Source organism: Dipodomys ordii, unplaced genomic scaffold (assembly GCF_000151885.1).
Source record: "Dipodomys ordii isolate 6190 unplaced genomic scaffold, Dord_2.0 Scaffold27, whole genome shotgun sequence".
Taxonomy (NCBI): Eukaryota; Metazoa; Chordata; class Mammalia; order Rodentia; family Heteromyidae; genus Dipodomys; species Dipodomys ordii.
This window is the reverse complement of record NW_012267243.1, coordinates 2,913,033-2,932,493: the sequence shown is the minus strand read 5'-3', so window position 1 is coordinate 2,932,493 and position 19,461 is coordinate 2,913,033. Positions and strand designations below refer to the sequence as shown.

The window sequence follows — 19,461 nt, the reverse complement described above, 5'->3', positions numbered from 1 at the left end:
CAGACTATTGGATCACTACTCACTACTGCTCTCTTGGACCAAGCTACCATTATTGACAACCTTATGGCAACCTCTCCTCCATACCATTTTGTTTGTCTGACATCCGCTCTGTCTGCCAGTACAGCAGCCAGAGCAATCCTGGGCATGTTACAGAATTCTCCAGTGCATTCTCATCTCATTCAAAGTGCAAGGGTCTTCCAGTAGCATACAAGACCTTTGTAATCAGCTGGCCTTCCCTCGCCTGGGCCTCTCTGACCTCATCTAATACCTTCTGTCTTACTCACGCTGACCTCCTCACCACTCCCTGGAACTTGCTTGTATGCTCCTGCCTCAGGGTGTTTGTACTTGTCATTCCTGGGTTCCCCCCCCCCAACCACCCCATTGACCTGTTAACACTGTTTCACTTCTGGTGTTTGCTTAGTTATTACCATATCCCTGCCAGTGAAGACTGTGTTTGATTACATTAGGTTAGATATGTTCATCCATCCTCCATACATCATTTAACACAGAACATTAATTTATTTTTTATCCATACCATACCCAGACTTGTCTCTTATTTGGCTATATGTTCTATTAGGTTGAGACATTATGTATCTCATTCCCTGCTGTGGCCCCAATGCCTAAACCATTGACTAGTAGACAGAGCAAATATTTGTGGAATGAATGGAAGAATTTGGACCTGAGCAGTTATCAAGGCCAATCAAGGCTGTTAACCTTGACCTAATGCATGACTGCAGAAAGAAACTACAATAAGCAGCTACGAAAACTGAGAGACACATGTATTTGAGATATGTGGTATTTGTAGTTATTTATTCTGCTAGGAGAGATGCAGATAATATATGAATTAGAAGCCAGTTTATTAGAAATTAAAGATGAAAGGCTTCCAGCAAAATGAAAGGTTCAGGGCTAGGAATGTGGCTTAGTGGTAGAGTGTTTGCCTAGCATGCATGAGGCCCTGGGTTCGATTCCTCAGCACCACATAAGCAGAAAATGCCAGGAGTGGCGCTGTGTCTCAAGTGGTAGAGCGTTAGCCTTGAGCTGAAGAGCTGAGGGACAGCGCCCAGGCCCAGAGTTCAGGCCCCATGACCCACCAAAAAAAAAAAAAAAGGTTTAAGTGTTCTAAACAGTTTGTCACAGTGGACTCAATTAAATTAATAATTTTTATTAATTGAATTAATAAAATACAGTATTCAGTTTCCCATGATTTTGGGTATAGGAGTATTATTAGATTTGATCTTAGTCTTATTATCATACTATTATGAGTAAATATGAGATCATTCCTCTAGATTATTATTTTCTCATTCTTTACCATTCAGTATCAATTAAAACCAAACAATAGAATTCAGTTCTCAGTTGTATGTGAATATAACAGAATAAGAAAAACAGTTTTTTAAAAATAAAATTATGTCCTTTTATATAGTGTTACACACTTTAAAATACAGATTTTACTTACTGTAATGCATACAGCATTGCCTTATTATTCTTAGGTGTTGTGATTAGCCTATTTGTATTTTCTCTGTGACTCAGGGAAGTCCCTTGTGTCAGTCAGTCTTCAAAGGTCCAATGGATTCATTAGCAGGGTGAGATTTTTTTTTTTTTGCCTGGGCTTGGATTAGTGGGAGTGAGGGCTTGCCTCATTCCTTTAGCTCAGCTGGGATTTCAGGCATGTTTGTGACCTACTAGCCTGAATTAGGGCTGGTGTTAAGTCTTTTTTTTTTTTTTTTTTTTGGTATTAAGTCTTATAAGCATGAGTGTAGGTCAAATAAGGCATTTTCCCCAGCTCTTGGCTTAGAATTTCATTTGGGAAATGTCTCTTTTGGTGAAGCTGTCACATAAAATTATAATGATAGACAAGTTTGGAAAAATCTTATCTTAGTTTTGATCATGGAGAATGTGGGAGGCCTCTAAACTATAGTTTGTTGCTATTTTAAATAACCCTCCCAGTATATTTGACATTGTCATCTGTAGTTAAGAATTTTCTCCCTGTTCACACAATATCTATCTTATGAATTTATATTTAATTGCTGTGTTAGGTCAAACCAGTTTTGGTCCTTCCTTTGCTGATGTGTTGGGCATTTTTTGGATATTGCACTTCGGCAATAATACCAGCTGATAGACTTTACTTTTTGAGAATCTAGGTTAGTGGCAGGTAGCATTTGGAGATTGACAGGAAGGGTATTAGCTCCTTGACTTTAACTTTGATTCTTGATGGGAAAATCTAATTTATGTAAGAAATTTTGGATTTATCCTCTTCAGAATTATCTTCTTGAATACTCGTTTTCCTCTTAGCTCCATAGCCATAACCACACCATTTTTTTTTTTTTTTGGTCCGGTCGTGGGGCCTGAACTCTGGGCCTGGGCACTGTTCCTCAGCTCTTCAGATAAAGGCTAGCACTCTACCACTTGAGCCACAGCACCACGTCCGGGTTTTTTTTTTCCTTCTACTTATGTGGTGCTGAGGAATTGAACCCAGGGCCTCATGCATGCAAGGCAAGCGCTCTACCACTGAGCCACCTTCCCAACCCCACACCATTATTTTGTATAAATAGCCATTGGTGTCTAGAATTTTTTTAGCTTAAAAAACTCTATAGTATTTATCTTCTCTTTTTTTTCTTTGTCCACTGTGTTACACTTCATCATAGTAGCACAGAGTGAGATGCTCCATCATTCAGCTCTGCTGCTCCTGCCATGTCTTCCTGACTTTAATAGCCACACAAATATAAGAAGTGCTTACTGCATGAACTTGGAAAACATGACACCAAAACCTTTTGTTCGTGTATTGAAGAGCTCATATACTGAAGATCTCATACTTTCTCATTTTAAGATTTATCTCATTTGTTATGTAATAAAGTTTACTTCTCCTCATTATGCGGGTTTAAATGTACTTTCTGTTAGATTGTCCAGTCCCCTTGTACTGTTGGCATTTAGCTGCTTGTAAAGTGAGAGGAGTTGAACAGGAAGCACAGATATTTAAGGGAAGGAGCAGGTTCAATTTTTAGAAATCCTCTATGGGAAATAAGAATGGCTAATAGACACATGAAGAAATGTTCAACCTCTCTAGCCATAAAAGAAATGCAAAACAAAACAACATTGAGATACTACCTCACCCGTTAGAATGGCTATAATCAAGAACTCTAACAACAACAGATGCTGGAGAGGATGTGGACAGAAGGGAACCCTACTGCTTTTGTTGGCGGGAGTGTAAACTTGTTCAACCACTTTGGAAAGCAGTATGGAGGTTCCTCAAAAGACTTCAGATAGAGCTCCCCTATGACCCAGCAATCCCACTTTTGGGCATGTACCCGAATGATCACAAACAAGACCACATTAAAGCTACCAGCACAACTATGTTCATTGTAGCATTATTTACTATAGCTAGGATATGGAACCAACCCTGATGCCCCTCAGTAGATGAATGAATCAAGAAAATGTGATATATATACACAATGGAATTCTATGTCTCCATCAGAAAGAATGGCATAGCCCCATTTGTTAGGAAATGGAAAGACTTGGAAAAAATTATATTAAGTGAAGTAAGCCAGGCCCAAAGAAACATAGGTCCCATGGTTTCTCTTATTTGCAATAACTAGTATATATTTGAGACAAGCAGAAAAGGTCAGATAAGATGATGTTAAGTGAAATGAACCCCAAGATTAGGACACAAGTGGTTTTTTCTTTCTTGCTATTGTTTCTAATGTATTTATAAGGTACCACGTGATTTTTTTTGTTGCTTTGTATGTCCCTCCCCCAAGGTATAACCCGTTTTCACTGTATTTGATGTTGGTATAATTTGTGGAGGGGAAGGGAAAAAACAAATTGTTTAAATAGGGATATATGTGGACCATTGCAACAATGAGATGTACAAGACGCTATGTCGAAAAACGAACTTTACAAATTTAGGTGGAGATGGGGGGTGGGGTGGGAATGTATTTGTGGAGATGGGAGGGAAGGGATGGGAGGGGGAAAACAAAGGAGGAGGCAACAATGTTTGATGAGAAATGTACCCATTACCTTGCTCATGTGATTGTAACCCCTCTGTACAGTATTTTCACAATAAAAAACTTATTAAAAAAAAAAGAAATCTACCACCTTTTAGGTGGTGGAGACTAGCTCTTCAGTGGGCAGTTAGGACAGAGTTTGCAGCAGTGGGAATGATGCCACAGTGCTTTAACTCACCACATTTGGTATGTTGTCGGCTTGAGGATCCCAAATTCAGCATTAACTTGGCTCTGGGTTATCTTAACTGGTAAGCCTCTATTTATGCAATCCCTCTGCTGAGGTGGAACAAAAACAGCTGGAATGCAGCTGGTCATGTTGTCCTGGGAACTCTTGTTTCGGCCAGCAGTTATGCTAACAAAATTGAAAAGGTTTTCAAATAGTTGCTTTCTGTCCCAATTGTTTGTGTTAAGTGTTTAGAGAATCTTATTTGGTAGCCTAAACATACACCGGCTCTAATTGACGTTGTGCTAGAACTTTCCTAAAGTTTTATATTCTAAGTCTGGCTACAAGGGGACCCTTCTAGATGATCTCTAGAGTTAGCACATAAGAATGTGAACCAGTGACTTCTAATTTAATACTTTTAGAATGAACTGGTTCTCTTCTTACTGAAGCCCTGGAAGGGCATTTCGAAATTTCGTTAAAATTGTGTATGGCCATTGTCATTCATTACCAAACTGCAAAGGAGGTTATTTCACAAGGTCCTCATGGAATTCTTCTGAGCTGAACATAACAGAGAAGCATTTATGTTTCCCCAGCAGTCAGCGCCTGAATCCAATTCTTAAGACAGGAAGAGTTTCTACCCTACTCAGAGAGATTAGAAATACTTCACCACGTAGGAGGCCTAAATGGAATTCCTTGGCTTGGCCTTGCTCGTAGACAGGCTGAATTCTCATTGTTCAGACAGCCCCCTTCCCATCTCTCATTCCCTCAGCTAGTGTGAACAGTAGGATTTAGGGCAGAGCATATTACTTAATTTTGTGTGCTCTGTTCTAAACATCTGCACTTGAGTTTCTTTTGTTTATGGAAGGAATGTGGCAGGGGGAGGAGGAGAGGCAGTAGGAGGTTCAGAAGCTAAATATTTTCTCGAGGGTGTGTATATCCATGGTTCATGTTCCTGTGCGTGAATATGAGGTGAGCAGTGGAAGATGTTCCGGTTGTATAGTTGCTGGAATTCATCCACACTTGTACTTACTCATTTCCTAAACCATGTGATTCAGCTCCTTTCCCTTAAAGGTTATCAGAAGACAAGCATGTATTTTCTCTTCACCCATCAGTTACCTCGATCTTACTTTGTCAGTGTGTCATGAATAAGATGGACCAATAAAGTATTGTGAGAGAGAAAGGTCATGGTAGTTCTCAGTTGCAGCTATTTGACAGAATAAAAATAGGCTCTTCAGTTTTCCAGTTCTTGATTATCTTTGGTTAAAGATAATTGTGGATAATCAGCTTACTCACACCGTAGTCCCTCCGTTCCAGTTTCTTGTTTATCCAGACCATATTCCAAATTCCTGGAAGCAACTTCATCTTGTCTTACTGGTCTCCTGTTACCTAACGAAAGATGAGCTACATGCTGCTTCAGATGTTACAGAGAGTCACCATCTTTATCCTCTTCTCAGTTGCCTGTCTCTGTCCAGTGAGCCTCCTATTCCCCAGTCAGATCTCCCTTCCTTACACCCAGTTTTACCCACTGGCTCTCCCCTCAAACTTGAGCACAAGTGCCCCTGGTTTTCACTACACCAGCGTGGCAAGAGAAGCTATTAGTTTCAACTTTTATGCCTTAAAGCTTGCAGTTAGAAAGCAAGGAAGCTGTTTTTTGTCTGTGAAGCCAGTCCACCAAACCAGCACTGATTCCCACCTTCATTTTTACCCTATACTTTCAGCCTTTCCCTCTCTGTAGATCCTAGCACAGCAGCAATACATATGCTCATCTTTCCTGCATGAACACTCAAAAGGAAGAAACAAAACTCTTGCCTTGACCCTATATTTCTTCCAGTATCATCTCCTTCTGGCTCACTTAAAGCCTAATGCAGGCTGACCATACTACCTGCATCACTATCAACCATTACAAGTGCAAGGACTATGCTTCCTGTCCCCTGGAGCTCCTTAAATGTGTGGTGGCCTCATTGTGGCTCTGCTTCTTAAGCACTGTCTTACTGATTCTTAGAAGATTCTAGCATCATTGGTAGTTCCCTTCTGAAAACCCTTTTCATGGCTTCTCCTCTTGGTCAGCGATGTACAACTGAGTTGTTGACTCATCTTCTGTCTGGGTGATCATGAAAGCCAGCTCTGTTCTCATGAAACATATTTACTCATTGGTTTCCACCATACCCAAAGCTTCATCATCCATCTACACTCCCAAGAACCGCACATCCAACTCAGGCCACTTGCATTCAGCTACATTCTAGATACTTTCTCTTGTTTAGATGATCTGCTGGCACCTCAAATCTAGTGTATCTGAAATTGAATTCATCTCCTTTCTAAGAAAATTGATTTATTGTTACTACAAAGGTGATTACAGTTATATGAGTCAGGTATTGAGTACATTTCCTTTCGTAAAGTGTCTTCTGTTCCCTTACTCTTTTCTAACCCCTCCTTCCCATATCTACCCACAGTTTCTTCTGTGTCCAGTGAGCTCCACGGCTGCATTTTTTCACCATTTTCTTTCTTTTTCTTTCCTTCCTTCCTTCCTTCCTTCCTTCCTTCCTTCCTTCCTTCCTTCCTTCCTTCCTCCCTCCCTCCCTTCCTTCCTTCCTCCCTCCCTCCCTCCCTCCCTCTCTCTCTCTTTCTATCTCTCTTTCTTTCTCTCTCTCTATCTCTCTTTCTTTCTTATTGTGAAAATACCGTACAGAGGGGTTATAATTACATGAGCAAGGTAATGAGTACATTTCTTATCAAGCATTGTTGCCTCCTCCTTTGTTTCCCCTTCCCATCCCTTCCCATCTCCCACTCATCCCCCTTTTTTTACCATTTTCTCTTGAGTTCTATACCCTCCCCCCACCCTCCTGAAGATATACACTTGAATACACCATATATAAAGAAAATAAGACAGAATCATCAAAAAATAAAAAAAAGAGAATCTCTTGTTTCCATATTTTGGAGTTCGTTTCTCTATAATTTTATATAAATATGAAGAGGCACATAGATATTACATCTTTTTGTTTCTCTTCTAAGAATATCTTCTTTTGGTCTCACTGTGTGAGTATCTACAGTCCTGTATAATTTATCATATCTCAGTGTCTCTTAGATCTAATTTCCACATCTCAGAGAGAACATGTGCTGTTTGTCTCTGCGAGCTTGGCTTATCTCACTTAACACAATTCGTTATAGTTCTGTCCATTTCCCTGCAAATGGCATTATTCTTTCTAATGGCTGTGAAAATTCCATTGTATATAGGTACCACATTTTTTTTGGATCCACACATTTATTGTGGGGCATCTGGACTGTTTCCATATCTTGGCTATTGTGAATAGTGCAGCAGTGAACATGGATGTGCAGGTGTCTTTATCATATCCCGGCTCATGATGTTCAGGATAGATGCCCAGGTCATCTCCCCTAATTAACTCAGCTTCTGTCTCCAGTCTTTCTTATTTAACTATTTTTGATTTAGTAGTAAATGGTACTGTTCTACATTTGGCAATTTTTAAACTAGAAATCTGGATGTTATGCTTAATCCGTCTACCTCATTGTAGAAGGAAAATCATGAGGAAAAGCAGCTTTGACAGTGACAGAGCTAGTAGGGTTTAAGTACAGGAAGGCTGATCCCACTCCACTGGGTACTGTATACCCATGTTTCATTTCTACAGCTCCAGTCCAGTCATTTCTCTTCATTCTGCTGTGCATGTGTCTAGTTCAGGCTTTATCATGTTTCCTGGATTACTGCTACAACTTATCTACCTTCAGTCCTGTGTCTTCCAACTTCATCTCCATTCTGTGGTCTTAGAAAGTCAAATTGGAGCGTGTATTTCTAGGTGTAAATCCATCCGTGGCTGTTGCTATCATGTTGGGGTTATTCTCATGCTTTTTTTTTTTTTTTTAGTTCATCTCCAGCCCTTCTCTCTAGTTCTGTGTATCTAATACTCCTCTCTTCTCTTTTATGTATGCTTTTTCAGACTTCTAAACCACCAGCCATCTGCTTAGCTAATTCTAAGCATTTCTCAGGTCTTGGATCTAGATGCCTTTTCCTTTAGGAAATGTCTCTTGACCTGTGTGCATGATGCCCTCCCTGCCTCTGTCCTATAATCATTATATGGAAGCACACTTTCTGGGTACACTATGGATTGATTGGCTCAGGGCAGTGCACGTGGCTGTCTCATTGGGAGGAAGTGTGTCTGAACTTTACAGACAGGTGACAGCAGAGCTGCTTTTCCTCTTCCATATGTGGCTAGAAGAAAGAACAGGAAAAAACAGCTCTGAAGATGAAGCTGAGCCTGCAGGCCAGCTGCCTCAGAGCTGAATGCTAGCAAGATTGCTTTCTGGATATTTTTGCCACCTGAGGCTCTGTGTCTCTGACTTCAGCCCAAGTGACTGTAGATGCAGATGTATTTCAAATGTTTGCTGTAAGTTAGGGTTGCTAAAGAACAAAGAGATGCCAGAGAAGTAGAGAGTGAGGAAAAGCAAAGGTAATATATAATGTTCAGGTTAGTGACTTAAGTTTGTGAACATCCCAAGCCACCAAAACATGAGGAACATCAAGTTTTATGTTTTTTTTTTTCCTGTCCATTCTGAATGTCCATAGAATGTCCCCGATACTGTACTCACTTCATCCTTATTCAAAGGTGACATTTTGGCATTTTTTACTTAGTGAAGAGATACAATTAAACTTTTTTTTTTTTAAACAAGAACTGTACTTGTCAACTGTATTTGAGTGATCCAAGTGTTAGACTATGTCAGCTGAAGATGTGCGTTTGTGTGGTGTATTTTGGTAACTGTATTAGGTAGTTCCTGGCATATCATCAAATCCTTTTATCCAGGATTCTAGTTCAGATCCTTATATCCAGGATTCTAGTTCAAGAGTTTTCTAAGAAACTTTAGTATAATAATGCCTTATGCTTGCGCTAATTAATTGACTTTGTGCAAGAAACTCTTTGAGGTAGGTAGGACACGTTTATTTTTACAGGAAAAGAAGTTACAGCAAAAGTCAACCAGTTAATAAATGAAAGCGCTCTGCCCTAATGAGGCCTCATCATGCCTAATCCTCTGTTCTTTCCCTCATGCCTTGTAGGTTTGTGTTCATGATTGTATTTGTATGTAAGCATGCTTCATATATACAGGCAAAGGTAATCAGATTTCTGCTAAGATCTAGAATCAGACCTGACATCTGGTACCTGTTTTATTGTAGATGAAGCCAGATTGAAAGACTTGGCCTAGACTCATAGCAGAAATCTCTCCTTACCAATCTGGAAGGGCAGTGGTTCCTCTTGTAGGATGTAGTCTTTGAAGGAGAAGGTCAGGGTGGTTCTTCCTGAAGAGTTAATTCAGTTAGGGGAAAAACGGTAGGATCCTTAAGGGAAGGGAACCTTTATGTCTAAAATATTCTGTCCCATAGTAGGACTGAGCATGTAGTTGTGTTCAGTAAATACTTGTTGACCAAAGTGTGATCTTTATTATAATGTAGCAGTGGTAAAGGATACTGTCGGATTATTTTTTTAAAAGGCCTAATATGTAAATGAGTGATAATTAATAACAGTTGCATGTTATTTCCTTTACCCATCTGAGGACACACTGGCTAGTAATCAGGCCATCCCTTCCATAAGAAAAGCTATGGCTCAAGTGGTAGAGTGACATACTTGAATGGAAAAAAACGAAGGGTTAGCGTTCAAGCTCCACTATCAGCATGTGCATATGTGTACACACACACAAATATGTATGCACATACATACACACATTTGTGTATTAATGTGCTCAGAAAACCCATTTAGAAAGTCAGTAACTAGGTCTGGGAAGGTGGCTCAGTGATAGAGTGCTTGCCTTGCATGCTCAAGGCCCTGGGTTTGATTCCTCAGCACCACATAAACAAAAAGAAAAAAGCCGGAAGTGGAGCTGTGGCTCAAGTGGTAGAGTGCTAGCCTTGAGCTGAAGAGCTGAGGGACAGCGCCCAGGCCCAGAGTTCAGGCCCCACGACCAGACCCCCCCCAAAAAAAGAAAGAAAGTCAGTAACTATATTCCTTTCTTAAACTTTTATTCAAATATCAGTATTAAGAATGAACTTTTTATTCAGTTTTACTTAAAAAAATGTTAGTAAAATGTTAACACTGCATTTACACTGCCAGTTTTCACTGCAAACAAAATTTCAGCAAATGCGTGTCATGATTAGGTCTTTGGAGCCAGTGTATGAACTCAGCTGTAATTTGTCATTTTGTGGGGAAATGTATATTATTTCTAGTTTTAGGATGGCCTTTCACACAAAACCAGGGTGCTAAGTTTTCTGGAATCTTCCTAGACTAATGTCTACAAGTACACAGGATGACCTGGATCCTCTTTAAACCAAACCAGGAATCAGGGGGTAGCGGTGTCTTACATTCGCCTACATTTGTGAACTCTGATGTGTTTGTCCCACAGGTAAAGCATTTGATATCACCTATGTGCGCCTCAAGTTCCACACCAGCCGCCCAGAGAGCTTTGCCATTTATAAGCGCACTCGGGAAGATGGGCCCTGGGTCCCGTACCAGTACTACAGCGGCTCCTGTGAGAACACCTACTCCAAGGCCAACCGAGGCTTCATCAGAACGGGAGAGGACGAGCAGCAGCCCCTGTGTACAGATGAATTCAGTGACATTTCTCCCCTCACTGGGGGCAATGTGGCCTTTTCAACCTTGGAAGGAAGGCCCAGCGCCTACAACTTTGACAATAGCCCTGTGCTGCAGGTAAGCACTTCCAGGGTAGAGGGGAGTCAGTTCATGTTGCCTACCAGGTGGGAGAGGATGGTGGCAGTGAGGGTGGACTCCCACTGCCCAGGGGAGGGGCCCGAGGAGAATCTGCTTCCACAGACAGGCAGCTTGATTTTATGCTGTGCTCCTGGTACTATTAATAACTCAAGAAAGGTCCTGTCCTTACTAAAGCCTGGTTGATGTAGAAACTTGTAGCCACATCCTGGGATGTCAACTTTTACAAACTTGAAAAAAACTGAACAGTTTCAACTTTAGTTTTTGTGTGTGAGGTAAAAACTTGTACTTCTGATATTTTGAAGAGGATACTTGACCTATCTGGCCAGTTTTCCTGTGTCCTTTATTACCGCCTCTGGATTTGACAAAGAAAAGTACATTCCTTAAAATTAGCAAGAGGAAATAATTGAAGAATTTAAAATGCCACCTGCCTTCAGGATTATATATGAGGACACTTTGGATTTGTCTGGCACTTTTGACTGTCACTGAGAGAACTGTCTTACTTCCAGAAAGGCCAGGAGTTAGTGACAGAGTATCAGTTTATGGTTTTGCTAAAAGTGTTAAATAGAACCCTTTTCCTGTCTAAATGTAGAAAGAGTAAAAGATTGCTTTTTGTTCAATTCTGTGTGCATATATATTCCTTATATATCCTGATATGGAATCTCTGGGAACTTTGTGTATAATTATGGAGATACTGGCGAGCTATGTGCCATTCTCAGTACTTCAGCACAGAATTGGAGGTGCAACTGTCACGTGGCTAAGTGAGCATCTAACCCAAGTGGCACCTGTACAAGAAAGACCTGACATGGTTTTGCAAGTGCTGTGCTCATTTATGATGAGCAGTGTATGACTTCTAAATAGAAAGTTCTGGGGGTTTGTTGGGTGTGTGCTGATCCTGGGGCTTGAACTCAAGGTCTGGGCGCTGTTTCTGAGCTTCTTTTGCTCAAGGCTAGTGCTCTACCATATGATGCACAGCTCTACTTCTGGCTTTTTTTTTTTTTTTAGTCGTGGGGCCTGAACTCTGGGCCTGGGCACTGTCCCTCAGATCTACCACTTGAGCCACAGCACCACTTACAGCTTTCTCTGCTTATGTGGTACTGAGGAATCGAACCCAGGGCCTCATGCGTGCAAGGCAAGCGCTCTACCACTGAGCCACTTTCCTAGCCCCTCTGGCTCTTTTTAGTGTTTTAACCCCCTGTGGGGGGGGGAAAGGAGGGTTAATTAGACATAAGAGTCTCATGGGCTTTCCTACCCAACTTGGCTTTGAACTGTGATCCTCAACTCTGAGCCTCCAGTAGCTAGGATTATAAGTGTGAGCCACTAGCACCTGTCTTTTCTGGACTTCTTTCATCTTTTTCCCCCCTGGGGGGAAAATATTATTATATTCAAGGGCTCATTTTCTAATTTGGTTGTGTGGTTTTGAGCAATGCCAAAAAATGAGAGTGTTTCCCTGTGGGTCCATTTCTCTGCCTTGTGTTTCTTTCTGTAGTTTGCTGGGAGAAACTTCTTGGTTCTATTGTATTTGAGTATTAGTTAACACGTATTATTTAAAACAACAGCATTTTTTGAACAATTATTTGTATTATAATGTATCAAGCACTGTGCTAAGCTATATTAACTCTCTTAACTGTCATCTTAATTCTATAAGTTACTTTTATTATTCCATTTTACAGAAGCAGAATCTTCTCAGGAACGATGTTACTTGTCCTAAATCACAGTTTGAAATGGCAGGACTGAGATTCAAACCTTATAAAGGCTGGCTTCAGAGTCTGCTCTTTTAAAGATGTACATTATGAAAATAATTGGCTTAGCATCAACTTTGGAGAAGTTTTCGTTCTCTTTTCTAAAGGGGAGGTGTGGTGAAGATGTAGCCTGTAGAGGATATAATAAGCACTAGAGATATGTTTAGCTTCTTATGTTATAGAACAATACCAGATTCCTACCGTTGTGGCCATGAGTGGGAGTTGTTACTGAGTTCCAAGTTTGGATATGGTGAAATCATCATGTCTTCTCCTTTCTAATTATACTTGAAACTTCATGAAGATTAACTTTTATGAGCTCTCCATGTTGTTCTAGTTGCCAGGTGTTTGGCATAGTTTAAGGCAATGGTTCTTAGAAGTGTGTCTCTTGCTCTCATGGGGAACCTTCTGGAAGCATAGATGTCTACATTTCTGTACTTGTTCTTTACAATGGTGAAGGTGATTGTGACATACAGTGTCTAGCGGCTCCCTCTCCCTCTCCCCTCTCTCTCTCCCCCTCCCCCTATCCCCCTCCCCCTCCCCCTCCCTTGCATGGTCTTCTTTCCTAAGGTGGCTAGGCTTGGCTTTTCCATGTGGTGGAGGAAGTATCCAAGAGGGCAAGTCCCAATGCCCAGTGCTTCCCAAGCCTCTCCTCGTGTCTCATTGCTGGTGTTCCCTCCAACAGAACCAGCTCCACACACTCCAGCTCAGACCCAGCATGGAAAGGGACTGTACAGGGTGTGGTGCTGGCAGACATGATTCATTAGGATCATTATTTAACCATGTGAGCATCTGATAAAATTAGCTCAACGAAAGAGCCTTTATTATAAGGTCTTAGATCTCATAAAGCCCGGCGGGGAGGTATGGGGCGGGGGGGGGGGGGGGGGGGGGGGGGGGGGGAGGGAGACTGTGCAACCTTTATTCGTTTATTCTTTTTCTTTTTCCTTTTTTGGTTTGCTGGTCCTGGGCTTAAACTCTGGGCCTGGGTGCTGTCCCTGAGTCTCTCTGTGCTCAAGTGCTCTACCACTTGAGCCACAGCGCCACTTCTAGCTTTTTCTGAGTAGTTTATTGGAGATAAGAGTTTCACAGACTTTCCTGCTCTTGGCTAGCTTCAAACCTCAGATCTCAGCCTTCTGAGTAGCTAGGATTACTGGTGTGAACCGCTGGTGCCCGGCTGCCACCTGTATTCTTGTCTTCTACTGTTAAAGTACACTTGCCAACTTGATCAGTTATGGTTTCTTCAAACATATTCACTCAACAAATATTATTTGCACCACTGCTGCATGCTAAACACTAGGAATATGCAGTAAACAAAACCAGGTATTTGTTTCCTACCCTCCTAAAGCTTATTGTCAAGTGATAAAAACAGAATGTAGTGAAATAGACAGTATAAATAAGTCAGGAGAAGGAAATAGAGATTTGGGAGAGTGTAGCAATTTTAAGAGTGCCCAGAGTGCTGTGGGAAAGAGCAAGTCAACTTCGGGCTACATTTGAATGGTACAGGTCAGTATAGTGACATGTTGTTTTGTACATGACTGGATGCATCAGTAGGAGCTGGGTCCAGAGAAAGGGATTGATGGTACCAAATTTGCAGTGGGAGGCAATGACCAGAATATCTGGTATGTTCTCTGACTATATCTGGATTGTGGATTTGGGATGGAGAGAAGGGACATGAACACTGAGTGCCTAATATATGCTTGGTTTCAAAAGGTGTGCTCATTTTAAGACTCTTCATAGTCTTATAAAGAAATTAACTGTATTAATTTTTTTGTTTTTTTTTTGGTCCGGTCGTGGGGCCTGAACTCTGGGCCTGAGCGCTATCCCTCAGCTCTTTAGCTCAAGGCTAGCACTCTACCACTTGAGCCACAGTGCCATTCTTGGTTTTTTCTTTTTGCTTATGTGGTGCTGAGGAATCAAACCCAGGGCCCCAGGCATGCAAGGCAAGCGCTCTACCACTGAGCCACCTTCCCAGCCCAACTGTATTGGTTTTTGAAACAGAGTGATACAGTTACAATGTCTGTGATTATCCAAGAAGGTAAGAGACTCAAGAGAAAAATAAGTAAGGAATTAAAGGAATCACTATTTCCATAGACCTGATACAAGGAAAGAGCATAAGTTAAATATGATATGTGAACTATTTAAAAATTGTCATTACACTTCTATGTCTCATCTTTAGCCCTCTCATTTGTGTTTCTGTTTTTATCTTTTTTTCCTGTAGGAATGGGTAACTGCCACTGACATCAGAGTAACTCTAAATCGTCTAAACACTTTTGGAGATGAAGTTTTTAATGATCCCAAAGTCCTCAAGTCCTATTATTATGCAATCTCTGATTTTGCTGTGGGTGGCAGGTAAGTAGGCTGTTAGATCTTCTTTGAAAGCTTTGGTGTAGAGGTGAACATGGCAGCTTGTTTATGATTGTATTAATACTGTTGCTAGACTTCATGTCAGTAGTTAGGGAGAGTGTATATCTGAAAAGATGGCAGAAGCCTGGAACTTTTTAATAAAGTCTTACCAGTTTTAGAAACCTATGCAATTAGGTTTTCTAAAACTATCAGGTCAACACCTGTAATGAATTCTCAGCGACCATTTAAGCATGAAGCTTCACCATAGGTGTAGTGAAGCTTCTGAAGAAGGCCATACTGACCTGAGAAGGCCTTTTAGAATATTAAAAATAGGGTGATATCTGAATATGTGAAAAATTTAAAGACAGGTTGACAAACCAGACATGATGGTATACACCAATAAAACTGGCATTTGGAATCCTATTTGGGGCTAGATAGCAAGTTCAAGGCCAATCTGGGCTTTTAAGTAAGATCTTGTCTTAAAAAAATAAAAAATAAGATAAAATAAAATAAATATAAAAATACAGGTTGAGCATCCTTAAGCCAGAATTCCAAAATCCAAAATGCTCTAAAATTAAAAAAAAAAAGTTCTGGCCTAATACCCCCATCAAATGAAATCAAATGCAAGCACACTAAAAATATCATATGAAATTACCCTCAGGCTGTATGTCTAAGGCTATATGAGACTTTGGTCTCATTCCAGATATCCCATTATGTACATGTAAATATTCAAAATATTTTTGTAAAACATCTAGAGCATTTCCAATTCCAAGCACTTGGTTTAAGGGATACACAGTACAATTTAGTTATGAGTTTTAAACAAAATGATCAGGCTACAGTAAAAATGATGCCATGAATCCACAGAAATGGAGGGACAAAGGGTGAACAAATGCAGCAGTGCTGCTCACTGGACACTATATTGAAAATGAACTGTACATCTTGTGGGCAGAGACAGGAGGGACAAACTGGGAGAAAGGGAAGGAGTGGCATTGTCCAAAAAGAAATGTACTCATTACCTGAATTATGAAACAATGACTCCTCTGTACATCACCTTTATAATAATTTTTTAAAAGAAAATATGCCATATATCAAGAAAGATGTAGAACTGTCAGGCTACAGAAGTGAATGGGATTTGGCTCTTAAACAGATTGGATCAGGAAAAGGAGGGAAAGATATCTATTAGATGCTAAGAATCTTGACTGTCTTCTCTTGTGAAAAATCATTTTTGTGTTCCTAGTGTAGAGTTGATCCTCAGTGAGTTGCTATGAACAGTAATCAATGGGAAGTTGAGCACGCTTTTGGACAAAGGCTTTGATATCAACACTGGGTTAGGGAGACTAGTATACAAGCAGGATGAAAGTAGATACAAGTGAGAGCATTTGTATTTCTGTTAGGACACTATATAATCTAAGTATTAGGCAAGAAATACTTGACAAACTAGTAGCAATAGAATGGGAAGGAACATTGCATTGCAAAGGAACAATTATTGGGACTGTAATTTTAAAGCTTAATGATAAGGAGAACAGTGTTATTGTTAAATTAAGAAAGTTGGTATTGCTGGGCGTTGGTGGCTCACACCTGTAATCCTAGTTACTGAGGAGGCTGAGATCTGAGGATCACGGTTCATAGCCAGCCTGGGCAGAAAAGTCCGTGAGACTCTTATCTCCAATAAACCACCAGAAAACTGGAAGTGGAACTGTGGCTCAAGTGGTAGAGCACCCACCTTGAGCTGGAGAACACAGGGACAGTGCCCAAAGAAAGTTGATATTACAAACAGTCATGGATGGCTCACACCTGCATTACCAGCTACTCCGTAGGCTGAGATCTGAGGATCACAATTCAAAGCCAGCCCAGGCAGGAAAGTCCATGAGACTTCTATCTCAAATTAACCACCAAAAAGCCAGAAGTGAAGCCGTGGCTCAGGTAGTAGAGTGCTAGCCTTGAGTGCAAAAGCTCAGGGACAGCACTTAAGCCCTGAGTTCAAGTCTCTGGATCAATACAAGAACATTGGCATATAGCCAGATACCAATGACTCATACCTGTAATCCTACTTACTCAGCAGGCTGAGATAGGAAGATCATGATTTGAAGCCAGCCCAAGCAAGAAAGTCCATGAGACTCTTATCATTAATTAATAAGCAAAAAGCCAAAAGTAGAGCAAGCAGTGGTGGAGTGTGCCAGCCTTGAGCAAAAAAGCTAAGGGATAGTTCCAAGGCTCTGAGTTCAAGTCCCAAGACTGGGACCAACCCCCAAAAAAAAGCTAATTTGGGGGGATGATAGAATAATAATGTTGAGTTGTAGACATGTAAAATCTAAGCTTGTGTAGCAGTTATGGACAGGAGTTTGAGAGAAGGGTAATAAATTCTGGGGATCTAAATTCAGGCCTCATCTTGGAACACTGAAAATGATTCCACATTTTTTTGTTTGGTGTGTGTGTGCGTGCCTGCGTGCATGCGCGCCTGTGTGTGTACATGTACCCTGGGACTCTGGACCTGAGCACTGTCACTGAGAATTTTGCTTAGGGCTAGTGCTCTACTGTTTGTGACACAGCTCCACTTTAGGCTTTTTGGTGGTTAATCAGAGATAGTCTCACAGACTTTCTTGCCCAGGCTGGCTTCAAACCATGATCTTCAGATCTCAGCCTCCTGCATAGCTAAGATTATAGGTATGAGATACCAGTGCCCAGCTTTGTTTACATTTATTTTTGTGTTAGTTGCAGCTATGGAATAGATTGTTATCTTTAAGGAAGCAAGTCAGAGAAATGTCCCTGTTCCGTGGTACATTATCATTCATGGTGTTTCCTGAGTTTATTAGCGTACCTGATTCTAGGGGATCCTTCAGGGATTCTACTCTATAGTCAATCTGAGGGAATAGTCCAACTACTGGGCATCTTTATGAAAGATGAGATATCCAATTTAGTGTCTTACTACCTTCAAATAGAAATACATTAGAATCACTGAAGCACATTATCTTTGAGATTCATTCACTTTTGTGCCTTTGCAGTCCTGAGCACATAAATAAAGCACCCCTGGTTAGGTTTTAGAGCTAGGTATCTCATCACAGGTGAGGTTTGTGTAAGAGACAGGAGGGCTTCATACCCAGGCAGGTGACATTCAGAACCTTATACCCTTTTAATTACTCTGTTTGCTGCCTCCTGATGCACTCGATGTCAGGAATAGATCCTGCAGGTATCCTCAGAAACTTGCCAGGACCTTTCCTCCCATGTCTAAGTATCCTCTCCCTGTTACAGAAAGCTACCTTCTGTGAACTTGATCGTGTATAGTCTCTTAGTTTATACTTGGGAGTGGTCAAAGTCAAAGGCAGTCCTAGGTTGTCTTTTTTTCTTCTTTTCAAAATACATTGTTATGGTAAAGGTGATATACAGAGGGGTTACATTTACATAAGTCAGATAATGAGTACATTCCTTTTTGAACAGTGTCACCTCTTCTTTCAGTTTATCCCAGTTTTTCCATCCTCCACAAATTATATAGTTCATTTTCAACATAGTATCCAGTGAATATCACTGCTGCATTGTTCACCCTTTGTCCCTTCATTTCTGTGCTTCCTCCTTACCCTCTCCAAACAGATAAACTTACAAACTAGACAAAAGGTACAGAAAACAAAAGCGGCAACAAAGGAAGAAGAAAGAAGCCCTCTTGTTTCAATTTGGAATTCATTTTGATTAATACCATTTTATGCGATCATATGTATATAGCTATTGAGCCTTTGTGATCCTCTCTTAAGACAGAAACAAGCAAGCTTTAAAATATTAGGGAATACTCTGCAAACCATAATGCCAAAAACTTCAAGAATCTGGAAGAATGGAAATATTCCTACAGAATATTGACATACCCAAACTGAACCAAGAAAATTTAAACCAATTAAAAAGACCTGTAACAAGTAATGAAATTGAAATGACAATGATACCTCCCATCCAAGAAAAACCCAGGACTCAATGGATTTGCAGCCAAATTCTGTAAGGCATTCAAAGGAGAACTCACTCTAATATTACTCAAACTCTTCAATGAAATTGAAAGAGAAAGATCACTACCAAACTCATTCTAGGAAGCCAACATAACCCTCATCTCAATACTAGTTAGGAACCCATCAAAGAGAGGGAACCATAGACCTAGGTTGTCTTAGTGCTCCGTGTCTCTTCTCTCCCCAGGTGTAAATGTAACGGACACGCCAGCGAGTGTGTGAAGAATGAGTATGACAAGCTGGTGTGTAATTGCAAGCACAACACATATGGAGTAGACTGTGAAAAGTGCCTTCCTTTCTTCAATGATCGGCCATGGAGGAGGGCGACTGCGGAAAGTGCCAGCGAATGCCTACGTGAGTGTCGCTGGCATGGTCTGCCCAGTTACCTTGAGGGTTCAAGAGGTGAAAGAAGGGATGGGAGGCTTCCTTTTATTCCTCCCTGAAAGCAAAACTCTGCAACAGAGAGTCATTGAGTGACTAGGACAGTAAACTGCATATATGTCCTCAGAGGAAAGTCAT

General features: G+C 40.8%; 1 protein-coding gene across 1 annotated transcript in view; it reads left to right on the top strand.

Annotated features, from left to right (window-relative positions):
• Lamc1 (laminin, gamma 1 (formerly LAMB2)) overlaps nt 1-19,461 on the top strand; it is a 116,848-nt gene that overhangs the window by 61,409 nt on the left and 35,978 nt on the right. Inside the window, exons 3-5 of the mRNA XM_013015507.1 lie at nt 10,558-10,862; nt 14,838-14,968; nt 19,130-19,296. Coding sequence (XP_012870961.1) covers nt 10,558-10,862; nt 14,838-14,968; nt 19,130-19,296 — 603 coding nt within the window. The remainder of the gene's footprint in view (nt 1-10,557; nt 10,863-14,837; nt 14,969-19,129; nt 19,297-19,461) is intronic.